The 25,522-nt window shown below is 47.6% G+C and overlaps 1 protein-coding gene across 1 annotated transcript in view; it reads right to left on the bottom strand.

Annotated features, from left to right (window-relative positions):
* Positions 1–24,426, bottom strand: part of PUF60 (poly(U) binding splicing factor 60) — a 32,088-nt gene extending 7,662 nt beyond the window's left edge. The window contains exons 1-7 of the mRNA XM_034759609.1: positions 24,404–24,426; positions 24,115–24,211; positions 9,725–9,820; positions 7,889–7,978; positions 6,806–6,856; positions 1,521–1,682; positions 816–908 (exon numbers count right to left, since the gene is read on the bottom strand). Of these exons, the coding sequence (XP_034615500.1) occupies positions 816–908; positions 1,521–1,682; positions 6,806–6,856; positions 7,889–7,978; positions 9,725–9,820; positions 24,115–24,211; positions 24,404–24,426 (612 nt within the window). The remainder of the gene's footprint in view (positions 1–815; positions 909–1,520; positions 1,683–6,805; positions 6,857–7,888; positions 7,979–9,724; positions 9,821–24,114; positions 24,212–24,403) is intronic.
* Positions 24,427–25,522: the final 1,096 nt, after the last annotated feature.

Genomic DNA, 25,522 nt, shown 5'->3' with positions numbered 1-25,522 from the left:
GCAAGCATATTTCAGACGTGTAGCTTCCCTCCCTTACTAGTGACTAGCTTCCAATGCTACAATTGACTAGCTGTCAATGCTACAGGCAGGGCACAATGCCTCCATACCATTCTCTGGAGCTCCCAAAAGCCTGTAACTGATCAGGCGCTGCAACTGCCTGAAGAGGGACCTAACAGGAAATGATTTTGGTGACAGACGTAAGGACACTGGGTTTTCAGAGACACCACAAACGGACGCCCCACAAAGTCTCCCACACCTGTCAGGGAATCTCTTACTTGATGCCTGGGAATACATAGCTCAAGTCCCTTGTTCCTTTCAGTTTGTACTAACCCCTCCCCACCTTCACGCAGAGGACTAGGTTATCCCAGAGCCTCATTTCCCTCCTAAAACACATACAAACAAGCCCCCTTTCTGCAGAGCCCAAAAGGCACAACCAGGGTCAGCAGTCACTCACCTGCCCTCTCCTCAGGACCTGGCTGCTGCCCACCAGACTCCATATCTAGGCCACAAAGGGCTCCCATTCTGTGCATGGGGAGGAACAGACCAGAGTCCAACACCCCTCCCTCCTCCTAGTGTAGATTAACACTTTATGGGCTCTTCCCAAGGGTCAGAGGCAGGTGCCAAGAACCAGCCAGTTCTCAGTGAGTGGCCTCAGGTGGTGCATTGAAAAGAGGACCACTGAGGAACAGATCTCCTACGAACACAGATTTTCTTCTTCAGGCTCCTCTGACCATCGGAAAAGCCCCATCCCTGTAACACAAGCAGCAGCATGAGCCAGACTCGCCTCCCACGTGACACAACCTGCTGTCACTCACCTTTATGTTTCTCCCACCCAGCATGACTGAGTTCATCTGCTCCAAGGCCAACTGAGCAGCTTCAGGCACCTCGTATTCCACAAAAGCAAAGCCCTAGGATAGAGGAGAAACCCTATTAAATTGTACCAATCTCTTCTTGCTGCACCCCCTAGTGCTCGCATTCCCCACTCTGCCAACTAATGCAGCCTGTCTGTATCACACTGTGCCAGATCCCAACTGTTCAGCCAGAGAATCCCATCCTCAAAGCCGTTCCCACAGCATGCTCAGGCAGAGAGCAACAAGCTGAAGCATGAAAGCGCCTGAACAGACTTGCAGCCACTCGCTTCCTGAGCTGCTTATACATAAATCAGGCCTTTTAGCAAGAGAGAAAGACCAGTGCATGCACACAAGCCAGGCTAACTGCTCAGCATTCCCCAAGCTCCATGCCCCACATCCCTACAATGGTCCCACATGCAGCTGCTAGGTCACTGCTATGGCTTCTGGTGGCAGCGCAGGAGGCTATTACATTCAATCCTAAAAGCTCCGACTCCGGGCGCCTGCCCAGAACCCTCCGTGGAATACAACAGGGACCAGCACTTGGAGAACCACCTACTAAGACAGCTTGCTGTATACTGCAGACTAGGAGGGTAAAGGCTCCTCCTTCCCCGGATGCATGCAGGGTGACCTTAGAAAAAAGGAAACCACTCCTAGGGGCTGTTAACCAACCTTGTGTTTCATTGTAACAGAGTCCCAGGACATGTCAATGCTTTTGATAGGTCCAAATGGGGCAAAGGCCTGGCGGATGGTGTCCTCTCCCAGTTCGTAGTATATGGAGCCCACGTACACACGACACATGATGGCCAGCGCCCGCTGCCTCTGAGCTGCCATCTGTTTTGGAAAGAAGAACTGGCTGGTTAGCTTAGGGGGTAGTCACAGATACCAGGACAGCTCTCTCCCGTCCCACCCTCCCCAGGAGCTGTGACCCAACAGCAAGCAGCTCCTCACTGGCTGCAGCACAGCCTGGCACACTCTTAGTGGTAAAGAAGTATTTGTCTGCTCAGTGCATGGACTGGTGGGGAGTGCATGGGCAGTAAGGCTCACTCCCAGGGGCACAGTCAAGTCTCTGATATGCTCTGCCACCTCAGCAGCCCTAACTCCAACCCACCCTGACAAGATCACATCTCTGGCAATGCCTGCAGCAGGGGGAAATACCTTCATTCTAAAACAGGTTCCCCTCCAGGCAGGGGAAATCCAGGCAGCAAGGGATCCAACATCAGGCACTAACAGCAATCCCTCCTGTCCTGCATGGCGCAGCAAAAGATCCAGTATTGGGCACCACGTGCTCTCATTTTCCCCTGCCCTGGGCATCAAGGGATCTAGTACTGGGAACCACCTCCTTCCCACTCCCTGGGCAGCAAAGGGTTTGGCACTGGCCTCCACCTCCTCCCCTCTCCCTCCCTTGACATTAAAGGAACTGACACTGGGCACCAGCTGCACTGCACAGCTCAATAAAAACAAACAAAAATCCAGCGATTAAACAAAACCCTTCTCTTGGGGAAGTCTGTGGTGCTCACAGTTAGTATCTTCCATTGGTATTGGCACCTACAGTGGTACAGCCCCACAGACTCAGCCATGGTCTGTCTCAGTGCAGAGAAAGCCTCGGTACTCTTTTCCTGAACCTGTCTGAAAGTCTGATTGCAAGAGGAACCTGGTCGTTCCCCAGATGGTATCCCTAAAACCAGCTTCCTCCAAGCCACATGGCCGTTCTAAGAACTTCACCTAGGAAGGTGCTGCCTGCTAGGACACACTGGCCAAATCTGTGATCTTATCAGCATGCATTGGGACCAAGGCAGAAAGGAAGCTCCCTATGATCAGCAATAGTGTATTTATTATAGCACACTGGAGACTTGTACAGGGCTACATTCTTATTCTGCCTGGAACAGCTGGAATGAATGCAAAGTGGTGAGGGCCCTACAAAGAGGGCAAAAGCAGCACTAATCTTAGTGCCTTCCTCCCCAACCCAATTCTACAGTACTCCACACCCAAGTAGGGAGCTCTGTGAACACTGACCCCCCCAAGAAGGGCTTTGCTATAAGGCCATTACATGAAGGCCTAACGCAGGTGGAGAGCTCTGGCATAAGGGTGAGCACAATGAGCTCAGAGTTGTTCTGTGTCCTGTCTAGGGATGCCACAACTCAATGGTAACGAAGGGGTGGCCAGGGGGTCTCTCCTGCAACACAGTAATGGACAGAGCAGGCACGGACTGTGTCTGACGAGACAACTGCACACAATAGATGCCAAATGCATTTGAGCCGGTCACCATGACCAGGAGGTAACTGTTTGCAGCTGAAAATACAGCCTCATTCGGGATTGATTCCTAGCACTTCAGGGGAGGAAGCACTATCATCGAACCAGGTTCTCACACCACACTCCTGCGCTTGCAGTTATATTAGATTAACTTGAACCTGGACTCATCAAACAAAGGAAACAAAGGTTTTGTTTTGCCTCTACACTGGGGCTGTGTTTTATGCTTTTAAATGAGATTTTAGGATAGCTCCAAAAGCCTGTGAGCCAGGTGAAAAGTGAGGCACAGTCACACCGTAGGGCAGCTAGGCAAGAATATCTCTAGTGCAGTCTCCCTATCCTCCCACCCTGGAGAAGCCAACATTCATTACTATCAGCTTCCCCTTCCTTCCACTGGTTGCATCAGGGGTTCCCAAACTGTATGCAGGCACAACCCCATTTTAATCTATTATTTCCTGCAGAGGTTCCTGACTGTGGGCTGTGACCCCACCAGCAGATGGCGTTGTGGTGGTCCCTTGTGTACAGAGGATGCCAGTTTGCGTTTTTATATATTTACTTTTTACAGCTACCTTCACTTCCCCTCTAAAATTGGCCTTCTTCCTTGATTGTGGGACAGTGGCATTTTGGGGCTCTAGTAAGATGTTCTTAAATGATTCCTAATCATCATTCACATTTTTCTGATTCAATTCTTCCTCCCAACTGATCTGGCTCATAACTGTTTTCAGCTTTGTGAAATTGGCCCTATTAAATGCACCAATCATCTATATTATGGTCTGGACTTTATTCTGCTTGCACATTATAAATGTGATCAAGCCATGATCACCTGTGCTTAAGCTACCATTCATTTTTTGTTCTGTGATCCGTTCCTCTCTCTCAGTTAGAACAAGGTCTCGTACAGCATCCCGTGTAGGCTGCAATGTGTACTGAGTTAGGGAATGGTCATCTAGAATGCTTAGAAATTCTAAGGATGGTTCTATACTGGCAGCACAAGACCTCCACCACATGTCACTCAAACTGAAGTCCCCCATGATCACACAGCTTTTATTTGTACACATTGTAATTAGGTGCATAAGGAAGCGGTCATCCTATTCCCTAGTGGGCTTTGGTGGTCTGTAGCAGACACCAACTAGTACCCCGCTTGTGCTTTATCTGTCTTCTTCCGAGTTATCAGCGACTCGCAAACAGCTAATGCCATTTCGGACATAGAATGCCCCTCCCCCTTCCCATTGATCGTAACACTCCAGTTGGGTGAACCAACCCACCAGGTTTCAGTAATACTAACTAGACCAAGTTTATGCTCATAAATGAGCAATTCCAGTTCTTCTTGTTTGTTACCCAGGCTCCTAGCATTGGTGTATAGGCAATTAGATAATTTCTTCTCTTCATGTTCTTTGGTTCCATTGATTAATTTTGTTCTCAACATCTTGATTTTGTGCTGAGTGCTCAGATCTTCCCTCATTCTAGTCTCCCCTTTTGCTATTACTTTAGTCCTCTTCTTACTACTCTAGCCAGCCTGAGGCCCATGCCCCAGGCATAGGGATTTTCCACACCTTTAAAGATGTGTACACAAAGGGGGCATTCTCTTCTCCTCCAATGATACCTGCCACAGAGACAAGACTGATAGTACTGGCCCTCTCCCAATGGCAGCAAGCCTCACCGTGGGAAATCCACATTCTAAACCTGCTGCACACGCAGGAGACTCCAGCAGCAGCAGGAGTGAAGTTCTGAGGAACCATTTACACTCCTTTACGTTACTGATCTGGGCCACCAAGCTAGGGTAGAGCTGGACTAGGATGGTAACAGGCACCTGTGGAGTAGTAGTAGGAACCTGCAGTGCAGTGAGTTAAGGGAAAAGGCAGCATATTCTTGTGAATTTAGCGCAGGACCAGGTGCCAAGAATGTGCATGTGAATCCTGGTCCTGCCCCTCTGTAGCTGTGGGTTGGGCACGTGATCTTTCCGCTTCCCCATCTGTAAACAGAGGCTAAGGATTCCTCCCCAACCTCCAGGTGGGCAGTCAGTGTTTGTACGTATAGACAGTGCTGTTAGTTAGGAGCTACGGAGGATTATTATTAAGGACAAGTTAACATGCACCTTTTCAAAATGAGGGAGGCGACATGCAAAGCACCACTGTTTTCATCTGCACTTTTGATGCAGTTATGCAAGGAAACTGCTTGTCTTGGTGAAGTGACAAGGTGAAACCTTGCTCGGTAACACTCCAGCAGGTAGAGGGCTGCTGGACAGGGAGCTTTGACTATGGTCAATAAGACGTTGTAACAGGAGTCTCAGGCTGCACTTCCCTCACATGTGGGCCTTGTGGGTCCTGCCAGTGGAGACTGTCCTGTTCTTAAGGTATACTTGCGCTCCACACTCCCAACAGGCATTGAGATAAAGCATTTGGCGGGGAAACAGGGATCTTAATGACATCGAGTTCACAACACCCCGTGATGGCTGATCCAGGGCAAAGCCTTGACTTCTAGCCTTTCTGTCCCTCCAACAGCAGGTGCTGGCTCCTGGCAGAGCGAGGCTTTTTTTTTTTTTTTTAAACATGATTTACACAATACTAAGCCCATGATTAATCTTGAGGGCCCTGTTAACAAAGACATCCTCTATCATTATTACATGTTTTCATCTCTGTTACCCAACTGTGCATGATGTGGCTGCAAAATACAGTTTAGAAGAATTAGTGATATGGGAGATCAATAGTATCTAAATTAATTGATAAAGAGGGTGCTTGGGCAACATGGGTCAGGAACTGGCCGTGCTGCCTTCAGGCAGAGATGGCGCTTCCTGTCCCACTCCAAGCTTACCTCCCCCCACCAATGCTATTTTGGCTCCCCAGCTGACAAGCTACCTACCGTGGCAGCGTTACAGAAGGGAAGCCAGGCATGTCTAGTTTTAATGCTTCTTCCCCTTGCAGCACTGGCCTCCAGGTTGCATTTTACACCAACCAAAGAGATTACATTTCAGCTAGAAGAGGAAACATTTAAAGTGACCTTTGCATGAGGAGAGGGGGGTTTATAGCCCACGTATGCCAGTGCCCCATGTGTCTAGAAGGGTGGGGACAGATGATCCCAGGTAAACCAGACTCTCTGTGGGGGTAGATTAGAAACTTCCAGCACTATGGGACTGCACTGCTTTTCTTTGAATAACTCTATTGTTCTTTTTGCTCCAGCCCTCATTGCTTTACTTGACATACGTGCCAAATTCCCCTAGCCTACAAGTATGCACATAGCAACAGAAGTCTCACATTTGGTCTAGGATATGCTCTGAAAGCCTGTAATGCCCCAGTGCTCCCCAGCACCATAGCTACCAGTCTCTGTTCTGTGTGCTGGTTTCTTAACAAATTGCCCATTTGTGAGTTACCTTGGCAGTTACTTTTAGGTCAGGACCTCAGAACTGTAGCATCCCTAGAAAGGTGGCTCCCACAATTTCACAGGTGTTCAGAACTGCTTGAAATCTAAAGCTCTCTTTGCAATTGACTCCAGGGCCCAGGGTGCCAGTGTCACAGCAGACTGTACCCAGCCCAAGGTCTTCCTTTGGGGAGTTTACACTTTGTCTCAGTTTGTTGTGCTTGTCCATAGCAGGTGGGTATGTGGGAGGGTTGTGCTGGGTTTAGTGAAGAGCATTGTATTACCACTAAATACTTCCCCACTCTAGGCCCTGACTAAGACAAAGTGCCCAAGAAGAAGTGAATATGTCTATTGACCGATTGTAAAGGTGAGAGAGGATCTCCAAAGCCCATTGTCACTGCTGCCATCTGAAAGACAGTAAAGACAGAGTTCAGTCTGTTGGAGCTGAGCATACTACGGCTGTTCGTAAAAACTCAAGCAGAGAGCGACGGCACAGGGAACCTGTGGGAGAGGCCTCTCCTTCCTTGCCCCTCACTGCCCGGTCCCAAGGACTGTCCAGCGCTGGGACCCTGCAGATGCCAGTCCCACCAACTCTGGGTAGGGGTGTGCTGCTGCCACTGCCTCAGGAAGCAGGGTCTTCTCCCAGGGGGACTCAAGGCAATAGTAACCTCTGTAACCACTGTCGTTGATTCACCCCCAGCAATTACAAGGAGCCCCTCATCTAGAGCAGCCGCCCAGAAACATACACAGCCCTGAAAAGCCAGAGCTGCCTAATGCGGCTGGCACATCCCCACTTCAACATTTTTTAAACATACACAACCCCCCAAATCATTATTCTAGGCTCCTTAACCTCAAGCAGGAGGCAGCGAGCTGTATATAAGGACTCTCAGAAGGAAGGGGGGTTTAAACAGCAGCAGAGAGGTCTCCTAGGACTTGGACAATCCTGCATTAGCAGGAATAACCAGCTGGAGTTCTGAGAAAAATCCACAGAGTCCATGGTAGCGGTGACACTGCCAGCAAAGCCAGAGAGACAGGCACCATTTCTTCATGGGGGAAAGGATGGTGAAAGGATACTGCTCCCAGTAACCCCAGACACCACCTTAGCTTCAGGTTGACAGTGGAACTCAGCGCAGATGCTTTGATTTTCAGGCAACTGAAAAAATTATCTAGCCAGCCAACAGAAGAGGAAGCATTAGCTTCTCTTCCCAGGGCAGTTTGCTTTCTTGGGGGGCAGGGAGGGTGAGCGTATGTATGAGGACAGGAGAGGGATTTCCTTGACAGGGCCGAAGACAACATACTTCGATTTCACTGCGGAAACAGAAGTGCAAGTACCTGGCTCCAGGCAGACCTCAGGGCTGTGCTCTGGTTCTAAGTGCATAAAAGGCTCCACCTTGTGGGGAGAGTAAAGGCAAGGGGATGAGCCCAAAGGGATCTCTCACCTGCAGGTTAGTGAGTTGCTGTTGCTGGTGGGCGATGGTTTGCTTCACCAGCACACTCTTGATACTCTGCTCCATCGCATACTTCTTTGCCTGGAAGGAAATACAGTCTCCATAATCACAGGGCACAGGACTCCACAAGGCGCCAGGGAAGGACATTTAACTTCATACAACATTCCCCAGAACCCCACAACTGGCTGCCACTGGTGCTTTCCAGTGCTCCGGCCCCAAGCACTAAGGCATTTTTCATTAGTCAAGGGCCGACAGCTTACTATGATCTTGGTCAGCATCTTGGAGTTGTTCACCCTGAAATACAGCACAATGCTTGAGCAAGGACTGGGTGGACTCAGTCTGCAGCAGGCGCAATGTTAGGAAAGCATCATGCACTACACACTCAGCATTTCCCTCTTCCTCCCTCTGCCCCTCAGCTCCCATCACTGCACCTTACCTGCGGAGTTGAGGGCAGGACAGATAGTCTCCTTCAAGTCCTTTCCACTCAGAGAACATCTGGACAAAAGGTTCTACAAAGAGCGAGGCAGCTCCTATTCCCCATGCCCAGACTCTGCACTGAGCAAATCCCTTCCCTTCCTTGTCAGAGTAGGCCTACACTATCTTGATAAGCAGGAGCTGTGGGTCCTTCTATATACTCCAGCTCCCTCCATCAGTCCCTGACCTGTGGCTACAAGGCTGAACTCTTTTTCCTTTACCCAGCCTTCTACCACTCTGGAAAACACTGAGCCTTGCACATCCAATGATGCTGAGATGGAGGCTCCTAATCAAGGGGTCACTAATACCCATGGATGTGCCATGCCCAGGTGACAGGACGGACAGATTCAGCCAACCCCACTCAAAGGCACCTGCTTTCCATTGCTGTACGTGTTTGGGAGGTGCCGGGGAACGGCAGGCTCTAAACCGTGGATTTGAGGCGGGTGCTTCGGAAACCTGGAAACGGACAATGGGATTTACATCTGTCAGCTATGGAGTAGCCAGAGGAAACGAAGCCGTTTCACACTGCGAGCCAAACACAGACACACAAGCAGCTTCAGCATTATGGGAACATTCACACCAAGCCTACAGAGAACAATGGCATACCTGCCTCACCAGAATCTGGGAGACACCTAGCCCACAGCTCCCACCTTCCCCTCCATTCCCAACTCTGCTCTGCTCTCCTCTCAGCACTTCAGACATCACCCGTTCCCACTAGGAGCGGAAGCCAGAAGTCAGCAGTAATGTCCTCACCAGCTGCACACACAGAATCCAGAACCAGAGATCAGAGTTGGGATGGACTTGTTCTACAATTAAAATAGCTTGGCTCCAAAGGGATGAAATAATCTTTGCAGTATATTAAAGGTCCCCTTATTACAAAGGGGTAAGTAATTAGTTGCCAGAGAGCACAGGAAAGGTAGAGAGATTTTGCAGTGTGTTCTAGCATGAATCCTGCAGAGGATTCAGCTGGAGCATTTCTGGAATCTATTAATTGTTGAGTCCAGGCTGCACCTGACAGGGACTTTGGGGCAGCAGCATCTCATCATCATTGGGATCAGAGAAACCTCTTAACAAGTTTAAGATCAAGCTGTTATCTATTTTGATCTCAGCAAGGTTGTTTTTTTAAACAAATATATCCCATAATGTTCCCACGCAGCTACTAGGAACTCACAACTAAGAAAAAACATTTCTTGGGCATGATTCTAAGAGCTCAGGTGCAGGGACAGCGCAGTCAGTATCCCCTATGTATTCCTGGCAGGCGGGTTCCCCACCTGGTGTTCTCCCCTCTGTGGCAGCAAGTCTGACACTAGCAATCAGGAAGAGCTAAAGAAAGGCCACACGAGGGCCACTCACCTTCTGAAGAGCTTCCTGCTGTTCCGGGGTGAGAGGAGGAAGCCCCAGCTTAGCTGCTGTGCTTTGTCCATTTTCCAACTTTATGGACTCAGTGCCCTGGAACAGAAAAACCACCATGAAGTCTGCCGGTGTTAAAATGGCCAGTTTCCTTTCACAGACACACACAGCCAGCTCCGCTCCAGCAGTCCAGAGCATTCAGGTTCAGAAATCACAAAGTCAGAAAAGCCCCCTGCAGGGCTCAGACCTACTAACATGTAACCTTTTTCTCAAAGAGCCGAGCCACCTCCCTTGAAGAGTCTCCCATCAGCCAGGCACTCTGCTAAGCATTCCAGATACGCAGCCTACAATTTTTCTCATGCCTCTAATCCTAACTTATTTTTGAGAGGGGGAACGATTCCTTTTCTGAACTCTCACTGTCATCTCCAAGGCTCGCACCCCTGCTCCCCATCCCCAAAGTCATATTGAGAACATAAAAAATGGCCATACTGGCTCAGAGCACTGGTCCAGCTAGCCCAGTATCCTGTCGTCCAACAGTGGCCGGTGCGAGATGCTTCAGAGGGAATGAACAGAACAGGGCAACTTATCAAGTGATCCGTCCAACGTTGTCCAGGCCCAGCTTCTGGCAGTCAGAGATTTAGGAACGCCAGGGCAGGGGGCTACTTCCCTGACCACTTTGGTTAATAGCCACTGATGGACCTGTCCTCCATGAACTTACCTAATTCTTTTTTTAACCCAGTTATAACTTTCCACTTTCACAACATCCCCTGGCAACAAGTTGCACAGTTGAGCGTGTGTTGTGTGAAGCAGTATTCCTTACATTTCTTTTAAACCGGCTGCCTATTAATTCCATTGTGTGACCACAAAACAAAAGGAACCAGGAAATTTTTATATCTTTTGTAGTTTCCTAAACGGCACATGCTGTTCTAGATGCCATCACAACAGGGTGCACTATCACCTCTATGGTATATATTACACACATTAAATTCCATCCCATCCCCAACAGACTTGGATTTTCCATTGCCTCTTGATGTTTCAGACCCTTTGCTTTCCACAGAATTCCCTGTCCTGTGTCACTAATGGGTTAATTATTCCTATTATGGTACGCAGACAAGGCTGCCCAGAGGAACCTGCTAGTGATCTTGTTGGTTTGGGAGAGGGGATTCAGCGGCCTCCACATGCTTTACCTGGGCTTCTGTTGACCTCTATATACCACAGGTTCTTACCAGACACTGCTCAATATTGGTATTTTATATTTGCTGCCACTCAAAATGGGATCATCCTGAAGAGTATGATAATATGAAAGCTTTTTGTAGACAGAACCTCCAATCTAGACAGCTACCAACAAACTGAAAAGGGCGAATGTCAATACTGTACGGGATGATTAGCTGAATTGCATCGCACAATGGAAGACTACAACCCCACCCATACATTGCATCTCCCACTGGCAGGAAGGCCCTGGCTATTGTCCTAACTGCTCCCTGGTTAACACCCTGTGCCACTATGCACAGAACGGGGTTCAGGGAGACCACACAAGTATTAGCTGGGAGTGCTTCAAGAATCAAGCTTGCAGAAGGCAAACTGGGGCGGGAGTGAAAAGAACAGACAGCAACTACCTCTTCCACTCTGACCCTGACAGAAGAATTCAAGAAACACTTCAGGTTTGGAGGCTGCTGGCAGTACGGTACCAACTGTGACAAACATACCCAAGGGAATGGATACAATGGCAGTGACTCAGGGCTTTGTGACAGATGGGGTAATTTCCTGAAATATCTTTGGGAGACCTTATCGAATTAAGATTAAATATCTTTGTGGTCCATTGTATTAAAAGAATGGTTTATGTATTATTGTGGGCTGGGACTGTATGTAACCTCTCAAAGAGGGAGATGTGACTCAGACATTAAGATCAGAAGGGATCATTATGATCGTCTAGTCTGACCTCCTGCACAATGCAGGCCACAGAATCTCACTCACCCACTCCTGTAATAAACTCCTAACCTATATCTGAGCTATTGAAATCCTCGAATCATGGTTTAAAGACTTCAAGGTGCAGAGAATCCTCCAGCAAGTGACCCATGCCCCATGCTGCAGAGGAAGGTGAAAAAAACCCAGGGCCTCTGCCAATCTGCCCTGGAGGAAAATTCCTTCCCGACCCCAAATATGGCAATCAGCTAAACCCTGAGCATGTGGGCGAGACTCACCAGCCAGACACCCAGGAAAGAATTCTCTGTAGTAACTCAGATCCCACCCCATTTAACATCTCATCACAGGCCATTGGGCATATTTACCGCTAATAGCCAAAGATCAATTAATTGCCAAAATGAGGCTATCCCATCATACCATCCCCTCCATAAACTTATCAAGCTTAGTCTTGAAGCCAGATACGTCTTTTCCCCCACTGCTCCCCTTGGAAATCTATTCCAGAATGTCACTCCTCTGATGGTTAGAAACCTTTGTCTAATTTCAAGTCTAAACTTCCTGATGGCCAGTTTATATCCATTTGTTCTTGTGTCCACATAGTACTCAGCTTACATAATTCCTCTCCCTCCCTGGTATTTATCCCTCAGATATATTTATAGAGAGCAATCGTATCTCCCTCAGCCTTCTTTTGTTTAGGCTAAACAAGCCAAGCTCTTTGAGTCTCCTTTTATAAGACAGGTTTTCCATTCCTCGGATAATCCTAGTAGCCCTTCTCTGTACCTGTTCCAGTTTGAATTCATCCTTCTTAAACATGAGAGACCAGAACTGCACACAGTATTCCAGATGAGGTCTCACCAGTGCCTTGCATAACTGTATTAACACCTCCTTATCTCTACTGGAAATACCTCGCCTGATGCATTCCAAGACCGCATTAGCTTTTTTCATGGCCATATCACATTGGCGGCTCATAGTCATCCTATGATCAACCAATACTCCGAGGTCCTTCTCCTCCTCTGTTACTTCCAACTGATGCGTCCCCAGCTTACAACAAAAATTTTTGTTATCAATCCCTAAAAATACATGACATTGCACTTTTCACTATTAAATTTCATCCTATTACTATTATTCCAGTTTACAAGGTCATCCAGCTCTTCCAGTATGATATCCCGGTCCTTCTATGTATTGGCAATACCTCCCAGCTTTGTGTCATCCGCAAACTTTATTAGCACACTCCCACTTTTTGTGCCAAGGTCAGTAATAAAAAGTTTAAATAAGATTGGTCCCAAAACCGATCCCTGAGGAACTCCACTAGTAACCTCCCGCCAGCCTGACAGTTCACCTTTCAGTATGACCCGTTGTAGTCTCCTCCCCTTTAACCAGTTCCTTATCCACCTTTCAATTTTCATATTGATCCCCATCTTTTCCGATTTAACTAATAATTCCCCATGTGGAACCGTAACAAATACCTTACTGAAATCGAGGTAAATTAGATCCACTGTGTTTCCTTTGTCTAAAAAAATCTGTTACCTTCTCAAAGAAGGAGATCAGGTTGGTTTGGCACGATCTACCTTTTGTAAAACCATGTTGTATTTTGTCCCAATTACCATTGACCTCAATGTCCTTAACTACTTTCTCCTTCAAAATTTTTCCCAAGACCTTGCATACTACAGATGTCAAACTAACAGGCCTGTAGTTACCCGGATCACTCCTTTTCCCCTTTCTTAAAAATAGGAACTATGTTAGCAATTCTCCAGTCATACGGTACAACCCCTGAGTTTACCGATTCATTAAAAATCCTTGCTCATATGAGAGATCTGGGGGAAGATCTAGGGGGAGATGAATGCAAATCCCCACTTCTGGTTATGTAAAAACTCAGCCCTTCCTGCCTTGAGGAGCAAGTCATTCTCTGCTGATCAACTGTTACATGGGGACTAGATCAAAAGCCCAAGCTGTATAAAGGAAAAACTGCACGCTGCCCCATCCACAGGCACCGCTCCTGCAGCTCCCATTGGCGCACGTAGGAGCTGGAGCGGGGCCATGCTGCAGCTTCTGGGAGCTGCGTGATGCGGCCCCTGACCCAGCGCCCCGGACGGAATGGGGCCGAACCACGGGATGTGGCTCCTGGCCCAGCACCCCATCCAGAGCGGGAGCGAGCCGCATGGTACGGCTCGCAGGCCAGCTGAAAACAGCTCGTGGGCCGTAGTTTGCCCACCCCTGCCCTACACCTCCAATTGCCAGAAATGGGACTGGACAACAAAGGATGAATCTCTCAAAATTGCACTGTTCAGTTCATTACCTCTGAAGCATTTGGTATTGGCTACTGTCAGACAGGATACTGTACTAGATTGGTCTGATTCAGTATGGCCGTTCTTATGAAACTGGGACAACATTGTCAAAGATGGGAATTTATGCTTGCAGACAGAAAACTCTATACCATATATTTGAATGTTCAGAAGGAAACATGCCACACAGGATTAATTCTACACCAGAAGCTCTACAAAGGCACCTTTTTAATTCTTTCACAGTCAAAAAGGAACCACCTTAACTTTTGCAGGCCTCTGCTCTCTGCATCCTTCAGAGTAAGAAACTAAACAGATGAACTCTCTCCATGATAAGCCAGCAGCACCAGAAAGCAACACATCCCAAGCAACCTTTCACTAGAGTATTTCCTAGCTTAAAGCATAAATCATTTGTAACCAGAAAAGTCACTTTTAGAATAGCAGGATGTATCAATTAAACTCAAAGAGAGAAAGCAGCATCTTCCTGAGAACTCTGCTTAAACAACTAAGAAGCCTTCTCAGAGGAGAATGTGTGTTGGCCCTTCGAAGTTGAATAAGAAACCAAGGTTATAAAAAATAATTGCCGTAAACATTTTTGAAGAGTCCTCCTAATTAACTGCAGCAAACATGACAGTCTCTGAGAGCATTCCATAACCACCAGCAAAGGTCTGCACGCACTGAAACAAGAGACATCAAAGATGCACCAACTGACAAAGAGAATAGAAAGAGGCAGATAATTATGTCCCACCCCCCAATCTCTCCCTTCTACAGCAGCAAACAGAAAACAGTCAGTTGTTACTCTGCAGCAAGTAACTGTGAGTCTCTGTACAGGAGGTAATCATACTTCTACTGCATGCCACCAGCACTGAGGAATCTGACGCATTTCACACAGCCCTGGGTTGTCCCTCAGGACCGCTCCTCCCAAGTGCACTTTGCTGTAACCAAGGAAACGGAAAGCAAGACCCTGAAACAGAAATGTTAATGGATCAATAGACGGTTGTCTGCAGCCTTTGCTGTACCCATTGGTACATCTTGAACCCACTGTCTAAACTTTATCTTGCTGCTACAGCTTTCACATTACAGAACTCCTCCATACTGGACTTGTGACAGGCTGACAATATCCTGCAATATCCCGAACAAAGATTATGGAACTAAAATGAGCTTTACTGAATTAAGTAAATATTGAATTAAAGTTAATAACTGTGGGGTACATTGTATTAAAATTGCAGTTAGTATGTGGCAACTTTTCTAGTAGTGAGGGGGATGCTAATGTACTTCCTCCATTATCAACATTTGAATATACTCCTCCTTTTCCCCCCCAGGTACACATATACTAGTTCAAACTGGATTTCCAGGGACTGACAGACAAAGGAAGGATTTTTGGATAAATAACCTGGTTTTAAACTGGCTCACGGTCTTCTTCCTGATCCAGCAAACCAACAGGATTTCTAGTCCACAGAGGGCCCCAATCCCTTACCAAAGGGTTGGCCTACTGAGGCCCCATAAGACTGTGTGCTTGTTCTGAGCTGAAGCTATGAAGAACTTGTAACCACAAGGAATCACCCCTTGGGTGGAAGGTCTGAAAGAACTGTTCCTGTCAGAATCCATGTTAGGGTGGGGTGGACTCTGGTAAACTTACTACCATGCAAGTAGGCAGGTTCCTTTATTATTCTGAACACATTTTTTCTGTAATGCTTTTTTACCATAAGAATAAAGTAGGCTCACATAGGAAGTGCTGTGTGGTATGTTATAACTGTAGCAATTACACTGGTTATCGTCCCTGGAGAGAAAACGGGCAGACTGTCTTTGTTGGGAATAACATAGTGAAGGCAGGAACTGGACAGCCTGGAAATACCACGCTCAAAAGGGAGAGAGACACAGATCTCCACTCAAAAAGGTAACAGCTGGGGACCTGAAGCCTGAGAGTGGATGCCACTGCTGAACCACTGAGGGGAAATACGGGTGCAGTTTCCCTGACCTGTGACAGGAGGTTTAACATCTGAACCGTTTGAAGACACATTTGACTAAACAATGGTCACAACTTCTCAACCTAGACTAGGGGCTGCCACCCATCCTGACTCTGGTGGATTTGACTTTGGAGTACTTGCTTAGGCTGAATTTAGAACATTTTCATCACTAACCAATTTCCCTCTATGTACTGACTCACTGCAAACAGATCCATTCATCTCCATGGGCTTTCCCCTTTCCTGAACCTTCCCCAGCTCCGCCCCTTGCTGTGGAATATCAATATTTAATATAATCTTGCTAAATATATGGATTTTAGAGCATTTTGAAAATTAAAAGCTCATTGCTTGTGGTGTTGGCACACGTGCAATATATTGGGAACCCAGTGATCAAATGACCCCAATTTTGCACAACAAATTCTACCTGTGGCCCTAATGTAGCACAGCAATATTATGGTGACTGTGTAGTAACTGAATTTTCATTTTGACTGGGGTGAAAATGGTTGACAAAAATTCTGCTTTTTGGGTTAGTCTAATTTTTAAATGGCTTGTAGTTTATGCACTGCTTGATTTTTCTACAGCAGTTTGTGGGGGGGAAATACTAGAGGGTCACACATCTGGTTCCTCATTTAGGCAGAGCTGTTTGTTATCCAACTTTTCAAGTGCAAATAGCACCTGGCTGGGGGATTACAGCTCAGCCTACATAAGCAATGAAGTGCACAATCCTTGAGTAAGATGCTGCCTGTGCAATGTGTAGGCAGCAGCAAAGGATGCCAAAGCTTCTGGGCCTGATGTTTGTGGAAATCCAGCATTTCCATTTTTCATCAAAACAAACAGAACTGTGCCCACCGAGATACCTAAAACATTCCCCAACATTTTGCAGTTGGTCAGCTGCAGTTTTCAGAAGTTATTGCGTTCTGTATGTATAGACAGAAAAAAGCAGAGTTTTGACTGTAAGGCTTCCCTTCACTTGGTCAATAATTTGAGGTTTGCGATCACTATTTTACAAGGGCTGTTTGACTAAAAATGTGCTAGTATCTGACATTTCCTTCATTCAGCCTTCTTCTTCCAGGGAACTACAATACTTAGAGGAGTTACATAGATCTTTGTGTAGACTGGATGAATTATGGTGGAAAGTTTAAACGTTTTCTGCAATTTTCATAACGCTGTGTTACTGTTTTGATTGACAACAGCATCGTCACCACATTAGTCAAAAGTGGCTCTTTCACCAGCGTTGGAATGAGGCTCTTTACTACGGGTGCCTTTCCTGACACTCAGCAACCTTTCTGATCCAAATATACTTGTGTAGCCCATGCTATGGAGAAGGACCACTCCTTCGTTCTGTACTAGCTGTAATTTTCTGAGGTACGACGGTATCATGCCCAAGTAAGTTTCATTGCTGTCATCAGTCCAATCAGCTTTTACTAGTATTGCTGTGAACTTGGGTAACTCATAAGGGAATGCCAGGGTTACATTTTTCTGCAGCTTGTCCCTTTAACGACTGGGGCTGTGATGAAGAGGTCAAAAGGGATCACAGCTCTGGGGAACAGAGCATAGTTGCAGCAGAACATGGTATGCTCCAGAAAGACTAAGCCACAGTGGGCCTTGTGCAAGAACTATGGAAGTGTTTGGGCTTTTTATTCTGTTAATTCTAAATTTAATAAAATGCTCGTGTTTTAAGCCATCCCTGGTCTGGGGATGCCAATTTGGCAATCCAGGCAGGAGAGGCTGAAGTGCAAGGATCTAACCCAGGGGTCCCCAATGCGGTGCCCGCAGCACCATGGCGCCCGCCGGGGTGTCTAAGTGCGCCCGCATACTGGCCGGCGGACGAGCATCCGCCGAAATGCTGCCGAGAAGCAGCAGCATCCAGAGGCATCACTGCCGAAATGCTGCCAATTTTCGGCGGCGACGCCTATTGACGGCATTTCGGCGGCAACGCTTGTCGGTCCTCCGTGGCGCCAGACAAAAAAGGTTGGGGACCACTGATCTAACCTCTCCAAGAGACAAACCTACATAGAAGCTGCTAGAACAGTCATTGCAGAAAATGCTGCCAGAAGGTAACGCAAACAGAAGAGGGATTTTGTAAGGAAGTCTTCTCTGGTAACAGACAATGGAGGACAGAACTGAGTGACCAAGGGGCATATCTGAGTATCTTCAGTGCCTCATTTCCAAAAACTTTGGGGAATATAAGTGGAGAAGAATAGTTTGCAAACACTATAGCTGGCAGAGAGTTAAAGGACCTTCATTATGGAGATGGGAGACTCATATCAGCTTAAGGACGAGCATTTAAGAGACATAAGTGATTCTCTGGACATTTCTGGGAGAGATGGCAGTAAAAAGCCATTTTGCTTTAATCAAACATAACAAACCACATAAATAGTGAAAAGCATGAAGAGTTAGCAGATCAGGGACTGTCTACATCAGCCGTTCTCAAACTTTAGCAACCCAAGTACCCCCGTTTTGTTTTAAAAATTTTTGAGGACTCCCACCACCCCCACCGCTCAGCCTTGTCCTGTCCCCTTCCCCGAGGCCCCGCCCACTCCATCCCTCCTCCCTCTGTTGCTCACTATCCCCCCTCCCTCCCTCATTTTCACCAGGCTGGGGCAGGGTTAAGGTACAGGATGGGGTGCGGGCTCTGGCAGGGAATTTGGGTGCAGGACAGGGTGGGGTGCAGGCTCAGGGAGGGCATTGGGGTGCGGGCTCTGAGCTGGGGCAGGGGTCTGGAAGGGGTGTGGCGTTTACCTCAGACAGCTTCCGAAAGCAACCAGCACATCCCTCTGGCAGCAGCTCATAGGCGGTGGCAGGGGCTCTCCACGCACTGCCCCTGCCCGCAGGCACTACCACCGCGACTCCCATTGGCCGCAGTTCCCGGCCAATGGGAGCTGCAGAGTCGGCGCTTGGGACAGAGGCAGTGCGTGGAGACCCCCTCCCCCATCAGGGGTTGCAGGGACGTGCTGGCTGCTTCCGGGAGCGGAGCGGACCCAGGACAGATAGGAAGCATGTTCCCTGGCGTCCTGGGGGGGAGGGGGAGGAGTTTCTCAGTGGGACCCACGGACCTCCTGAAGTACCCCTGGGTACCCCCAGGGGTCCGCGGATCCCAGTTTGAGAAATGCTGGTCTACACTACTGAATCTAAAAGATATTTTACACCGCAGTGCCACAGCAAAAGAGAAGCCAACTGCGGGTATGTCTACACAGCAAAGAAAAACCCGTGGCTGACCCATGCCAGCCGACTCAGGGCTTGGGCTGCAGGGCTGTTTCACCGCTATGTAGACTTCCCGGCTTGGGCTGGAGGTCGGGCTCTGGGATCCTCGCACCCTGCAGGGTCCTAAAGACCAGGCTCTAGCTCAAGCCCAGATGTCTGCACAGCAATAAAACAACCCCACAAGACCAAGCAGGCTGGCACAGGCCAGCCATGGGTTTTTCTTTGCTGTGTAGACATATCCTGAGACAACTAGGGACAATTCAGAAACACTGTGCACAAAAATTAAAGTTACTTGAAACCATTTCAGGAGAGTATGAAGGAAATCAAAAGCCAAGCCCCTGTGAAAATCTGTCACCCCCATCCTAGAAAATAGACCCGTTTTACAAAGTACTTTAAAAGAACAAGATAGATTGGCAACTGCCTACAAAATGACAGGCTAAGCCTATGAAGTTTGGTTTATCAAAATGAAAGTGGGATTGCAGAGGGGAACAACTGAGACAGATAATGGAAGCTGTCATCATAGTAGTTTGGAAAAAAATCTCGAGTTCCCTTATTTCATTCATTCAGATGAATAAGGGAACTAAAGGCAAGTATCCTTGAAATCAAACCTGTGAAAGATGAAATTAACATATTCAAGCAAGCTGTTCACACACTTGACAAAAGCCTTGATTATCATATTAGGAGATGTGAAGACAGGCAGCCCCAAGAAAAAAAGATGTGCAAGCTGCAGGCAATCTGGTAGAGGCAGAACCATCATGGTTTCAGATGGGAGAACAAAAAAACCAGCACCAATCAGGATGCCATGCACAGAAATGTCAATCCAGAAACTGGCCGGAAGGGGAAACAGCAGAGGGTCACCCCTGCAGAACACGGAGTAACTGTAGAACTTTGGAGTCCCAGAGTCAATCTCAATATCATGAAGGAAAACCACAAAAGAATGGAGAAAGCTGACTGCCCTCCGCCTAATTTAACTGGAGTGGCCTATATTTCCTATCTAATACCCAAATAGCATGTTATAGTATCTAACTTAGGGCTTGCCTACACTTACAATGCTGTAGCAGTGCAGATGCACCACTGTAGCACTTGAGTGAAGACAGTACGTATGCCAATGGGAGGGTTTCTCCTGTCAGTGTAGCTAATCCACCTCCCCGAGAGGCGGTAGCTAGGTTGATGGGAGTCTCTATTGATCTAGTGTAGTCTACACTAGAGGTTAGAGTGGTTTAACTGCGTCATTCAGAGGTGTGGATTTTTCACAGCCATGAGATACTTTGGCAGTGTAGACTCAGCCTCTTTCAGCACTAAAACTTTAGTCGTTCGGGATGGTTATTTTTTATGGCCAGGAGAGCTCTCCCCTGGTGATAAAGTGTGACTACAGTGCCCACATCACTGCGCTGCCGTGGCCACGCTGTAACATGGGCAGTGTAAACATACCCTTAGTTATGCCAACCTAATTTCCTAGTGCAGACCAGACCTTAGTTAGAAAGACATGTAGGGTGCAGCGTTGCTTCAATAAAATAAAAACTCAAGTCTTATGTGACATGGAAGCACAGATCTGCATAGTCTCGACTCTGTGGGTGGAAAATAACCCAATAATAATGGGGGACTTCAACAACCCACATAGTCACTTAGAACATGTCGCCTAAGGATGAGATGCAGAGATCAAATGTCTAGACACCATTAATGACTACTTCTTGGAGCAGCTAGTCCTGGAACCCACAAGGGAAAAGATAATTCTCAGTTTAGTCTTAACTGGCACACAGGATCTGGTCCCAGAGATGAATATAGCTGATCCGCTGGATAAAAGTGACCATAATGTATTTAAATTTAACATGATTTTAGGAGGAAAATACCAAAGAAACCCATCACAGTAGCAATTTAACTTCAAAAAGGGGAACTACACAAAAATGAGGAGACTAGTTAAACTAAAAGGAACAGCAACAAGAGTGAAATATCTACATGCGGCACGGAAACTTTTTAAAACACCATAATAGAGGCTCAAACTATATGTATACTCCAAATGAAAAAAATCAGTAAGAGCAGCAAAAAAAATGCCATCATGGCTAAACAACAAAATAAAAGAGGTGGTTAGAGACAAAAAGACAGCTTTTAAAACAGGAAGGCAAATCCTACTGAGAGATAGAATGGAACACAAAATCTGGCAAGTCGTGTGTAAAAGTATACTTAGGCAGGCCAAAAAAGAATTTGAAGAGCCACTAACAAAACCCACAAAAACTAACAGCAATTTTTTTAAGAACATCAGACACAGAAAGCCTGCCAAACACTCAATGGAGACACTGGACGATCCAGGTGCTAAAGGAGCACTGAAGGAAGACAAGACAGTTGCAGAGAAGCTAAATGAATTCTCTGCATCAGTCTTCACTGCAGAGGATGTGAGGGAGTTTCCCATATCTCTTTGAGCTCTGGTCAAGCGTAGTATCTATTCTTTTTAGGCGACAAATCTGAGGAAGTGTTCCAGCTAGAGGTATAAACAGAGGTGGTTTGGGAACAATTGATAAAATCAACAGTAGTAAGTCACTATGACCAGATGGGATTCACCCAGGAGTTCTGAAGGAATTCAGACACGAAACTGCAGAATTACTAATTGTGTGTAGCGGGGTGGTCACCCGCTCCTGCCCTGAGGGGTATAAAGACAGCACTGGGAGAGGGCTGTTGCAGGGGGAAGCAGCTACTAGGTTGATTGGAAAAGCAGCCGCAGCTGGGCCATGCCCCAATCAGGTCTCAACTGGCCCTATATAAAAGCCAGGAGCAGCCACAGTCTCCTCTAGCTGTAGAGGGAGACAGGCCTGGCTGCAGGGAGCTAGAGAAGGTACGTGGCGTGGGACAGGGCTGGGGGAAGGCCAAAGGAGCTGGGTCGCTCTGGCCTGAAACCCCCCAAGGCTGCGGCCTAGTAGAAGCCCAAAGAGATACTGGGGTTGCAGGGGACAGCCCAAGGCTAGGCACAGGCAGCAGGTCCAGACCCAACCTTGCCTATGATGAGTGGCTTATACTGCAGTCTGCCCCAGGGAGCAGGGGCTAGTTGGTGACTGGCAGTAGCCTACAACTGAGGCGAGGTGGGGATAGGGGGGTGGAGGTTCCTCAGGGAGGGGAGACCCCGAGAGTGAGGGGTTACTGCCAGGGGGCAGCACCCCAGGTAACAGGGCACCGGAGTCCAGGGAGGGATGTGGGGGCCTAGCGGTAGTGAGACACTGGCCTGTAGAGGCGCTCCAAGGCTGGAAACGAGCTAATTCCCAAGACACCAGCAGGAGGCGCCGCAGGGGTGAGTCCCACACACTTACACTGTGACATAGACAATGGACAACTGAACCTAGACAGCACTTTCCATAATGCTTCACGACTGATGGAATCAAAAGCTTTAGTTAGGTCAATAAATGACAAACAATGGGGCACTAGTGCCAGTTGTGCTCCCCTTCTGTGCGCTGGGAGCCGTCCTATTTTCTGTTCAAGAGTGAGTGCCCGCGATCGGGCTAAGGGGGCTGGAGGAAATGAAGGAAGGGGGGTGAAATAGGACAGGAGTGGGGAATGTGGGGACAGGGGTGGAGAAGAGGAGGAGAAGGAGGAAAGGGATGGAGAAGAAAAGGGGAATCGCAGGGGAAAGCCCGGTACGCGGCATCCCTCGGCAGCAGCTGGAGCTCCCTGGTTAAGCAGGCCCATCAAACCCTCACCCTCACAAGCCCTACCCTGCTGATCCCCAACCAGCTGCACCTGGACTCCCACCCCATCAAGCCCCACTCCCCCAGCACCCAGACCCTCCCACTGGGCCTTGCACCTGGAACCTCCCAACGAGCCCCTGTGCATCCAGATCTCCCACTGAGCCGCCTGCACCCCGACTGCCCCACACAGAAACCTCTCACCCCACACCAAGCCCCTCCACCCTTGGATCCTGCTGGGCTGAGCCTGGCCACCCACACCTGGTGCAGAGGGGCAGGGCCCTGGGGTGTTTCTGGGTCAGGCTCAGCCCTTGCACTGTGTCAGAATCAGGTGCAGTCTCACTGCCGAGTCCCTGTACCAGGGGAGGTGGGGGCTTCAGGGTGATCTCCCACCCCAATGCAGCCAGTGGCCTGTGCTCCCCACTGCCATGCTGGAGCCACATTTACTTATTGACAAATACAATGTGCAGAATTTTAAAATATTGTGCGCATAATTTTTAGGTGCAGAATTCCCTCAGGAGTAAAAGAGTTACAAAAAGATCTCACAAAGCTGGGTGACTGGGCAAGAAAATGGCAGATGACATTAAATGTTGATAAATGTACAGTAATGCACATTGTAAAACAATCTGTACTATACATACAAAATGATGGGGTTTAAATTAGCTGTTACCACTCAAGAAAGAGATCTTGGAGTCATCATGGATAGTTCCCTGAAAAAAATCTGCTAAATGTGCAGTGACAGTCAAAAAAATGAAAAGAATGTTCGGCACCATTAGGAAAGGGATAGATAAGAGAAAATATCATCATGCCACTATATAAATCCATGGTACATCAACACCTTGAATACTGTGTGCAGCTCTGGTCATCCCCTCTCAAAAAAGATATATTGGAATTGGGCGAAGGATAGAGAAGGACAACAAAATGATGGGGGGGAGGGGAGGGATGAAACAGCTTCCATATGAGAAGAGATTAAAAAGACTGGGACATTTCATCTTAGAAAAGAGACTACTAAGGGGAGAGGATATGATAGGGGTCGATACAATCATGAATAGTGTGGAGAAAGTGAGTAAGGAAATGTTATTTACCCCTTCACATAACACAAGAGCCGGGGTCACCCAATGAAATTAATAGGCAGCTGGTTTAAAACTAACATGAGGAAGTACTTCTTCACACAACACAGAGTCAATCTGTGGAGCCTATTGGCAGGGGATGTAGTAAAGGCCAAAAGTATAACTGGGTTTTAGAATTACTTGAATAGAACTTGTCACCTGTTGGGGTGATCTTCCAAGAATCAGCCAGTCATTGAAGTAAGGAAACACCTGGATTTTTTGTCTCCTTAGAGGAGCTGCTATACCCACCAAGCATTTGATTAATCCCCCTGGTGCTGTAGAAAGACCAAAGGGCAGGACCCTGTACTGGTAGGGGGCTGTTGCTGCCTGGAATCTGAGGTATTTCCTGTGGGTTGGAAGGAGGGACATATGGAAACAGGCATTTTGGAGGTGAAGAGCTGCAAATCAGTCCTGAAGATCTAACTTAGGGAATTAGAGAGGCCAGAATCACTCTCCTGAACTGAAAAAGCAGCTGAAGATGTGAATGGGTGCTGGATGTGAATAAAAATAGTCAAATCTCTTAGCAGGGACCTGGTACCTTCTATCCGTTCTTTTTGACATGGCCACGACTGATGCAGGTGTGGGACACAGTTTTTGCATGCTCCACTAGACCTTTATTAATGTGCCTGGTGAGCCTCCCTGGTACAGAAGGATATAGAATAGCCAAGAGTTTGTACTGCTTTTCTTTGACTACTTCCAAGGATATATCCAAAGTTTCCACCATGCTCTTCATCAGGTCCTGGAATATCTTGAAATTCAACAACTGAGGCAGACGTGGATGGATTCACTGCCTCATTTGGGGATGACGCGGAGATTGCAGCAGGGATCAGTTGCTCTTTCTCTAGCAGCTGATGTTCTTCCTCACTCTCCTTCTCCTGCCTCACAGATCTGTGGCTGTACCCAACTGTCTTTGCCTGAGATAACTGTCTCTTTGTGGATGGTGATCTAGCCTGGAGCTATGTGATGAAGCAGGCTTCCTGAAATATTGCTGTAAATCCCAGAGTATCCAGTAAGGCCACAGACGGTGTAGGAAAGGGTCTTGAGATAAAGGACATATGAGGGGGTTACCAGGTAGGCTCTCTATGAACCACAGGTCTCTTTCTTCTATCCCTTGAGGACTCTTTCTTAAGAGTCCCTCCCTGAGTCCCAAAGTGGTACCTGGTACCTCAGCAGAGGAGGAAAAGGAGTACAACTCCTCCAAGGGAAAGCCTGTTCTGTGAGGTATGCCTTGCTTCAGTAAAGGAGAGGTCGGTACTGGGGATACCCCTTTAACTTGACACACCAATGACTCCAAAAAGCTGGTGGCTTGAGTATGACCACCCTCAGTGTCAAGAAAAGATGACTCACTCTGGTACTAAGTTCTTGATGGCTGGGGGGGAGGGAGAGGTGGGAAGAGGGTGTCCTAGGCTAACTGAAATTATTTAAAAATATATTTTCCCCAATGGTCATAAAAGGAGAAAAACCATCCTAACTACACTACCAAAATAACACATACAAACTAAGGAAAACTGTACCATTAGTGGAGAAAGCAGGCACTGCAGGATTTTTGTCTCACTGGCACAGGCAGTAAGAAGGAACTGAGGCCTGATCTACACTGGGGCGGGGGGGGAAGAGAGAAATCGAGCTAAGTTATGCAACTTCATCTATGTGAATAACG

Source organism: Trachemys scripta, chromosome 2 (assembly GCF_013100865.1).
Source record: "Trachemys scripta elegans isolate TJP31775 chromosome 2, CAS_Tse_1.0, whole genome shotgun sequence".
NCBI lineage: Eukaryota > Metazoa > Chordata > Testudines > Emydidae > Trachemys > Trachemys scripta.
The sequence above is the reverse complement of the archived record's forward strand: the minus strand, read 5'-3'. Positions and strand labels throughout refer to the sequence as shown.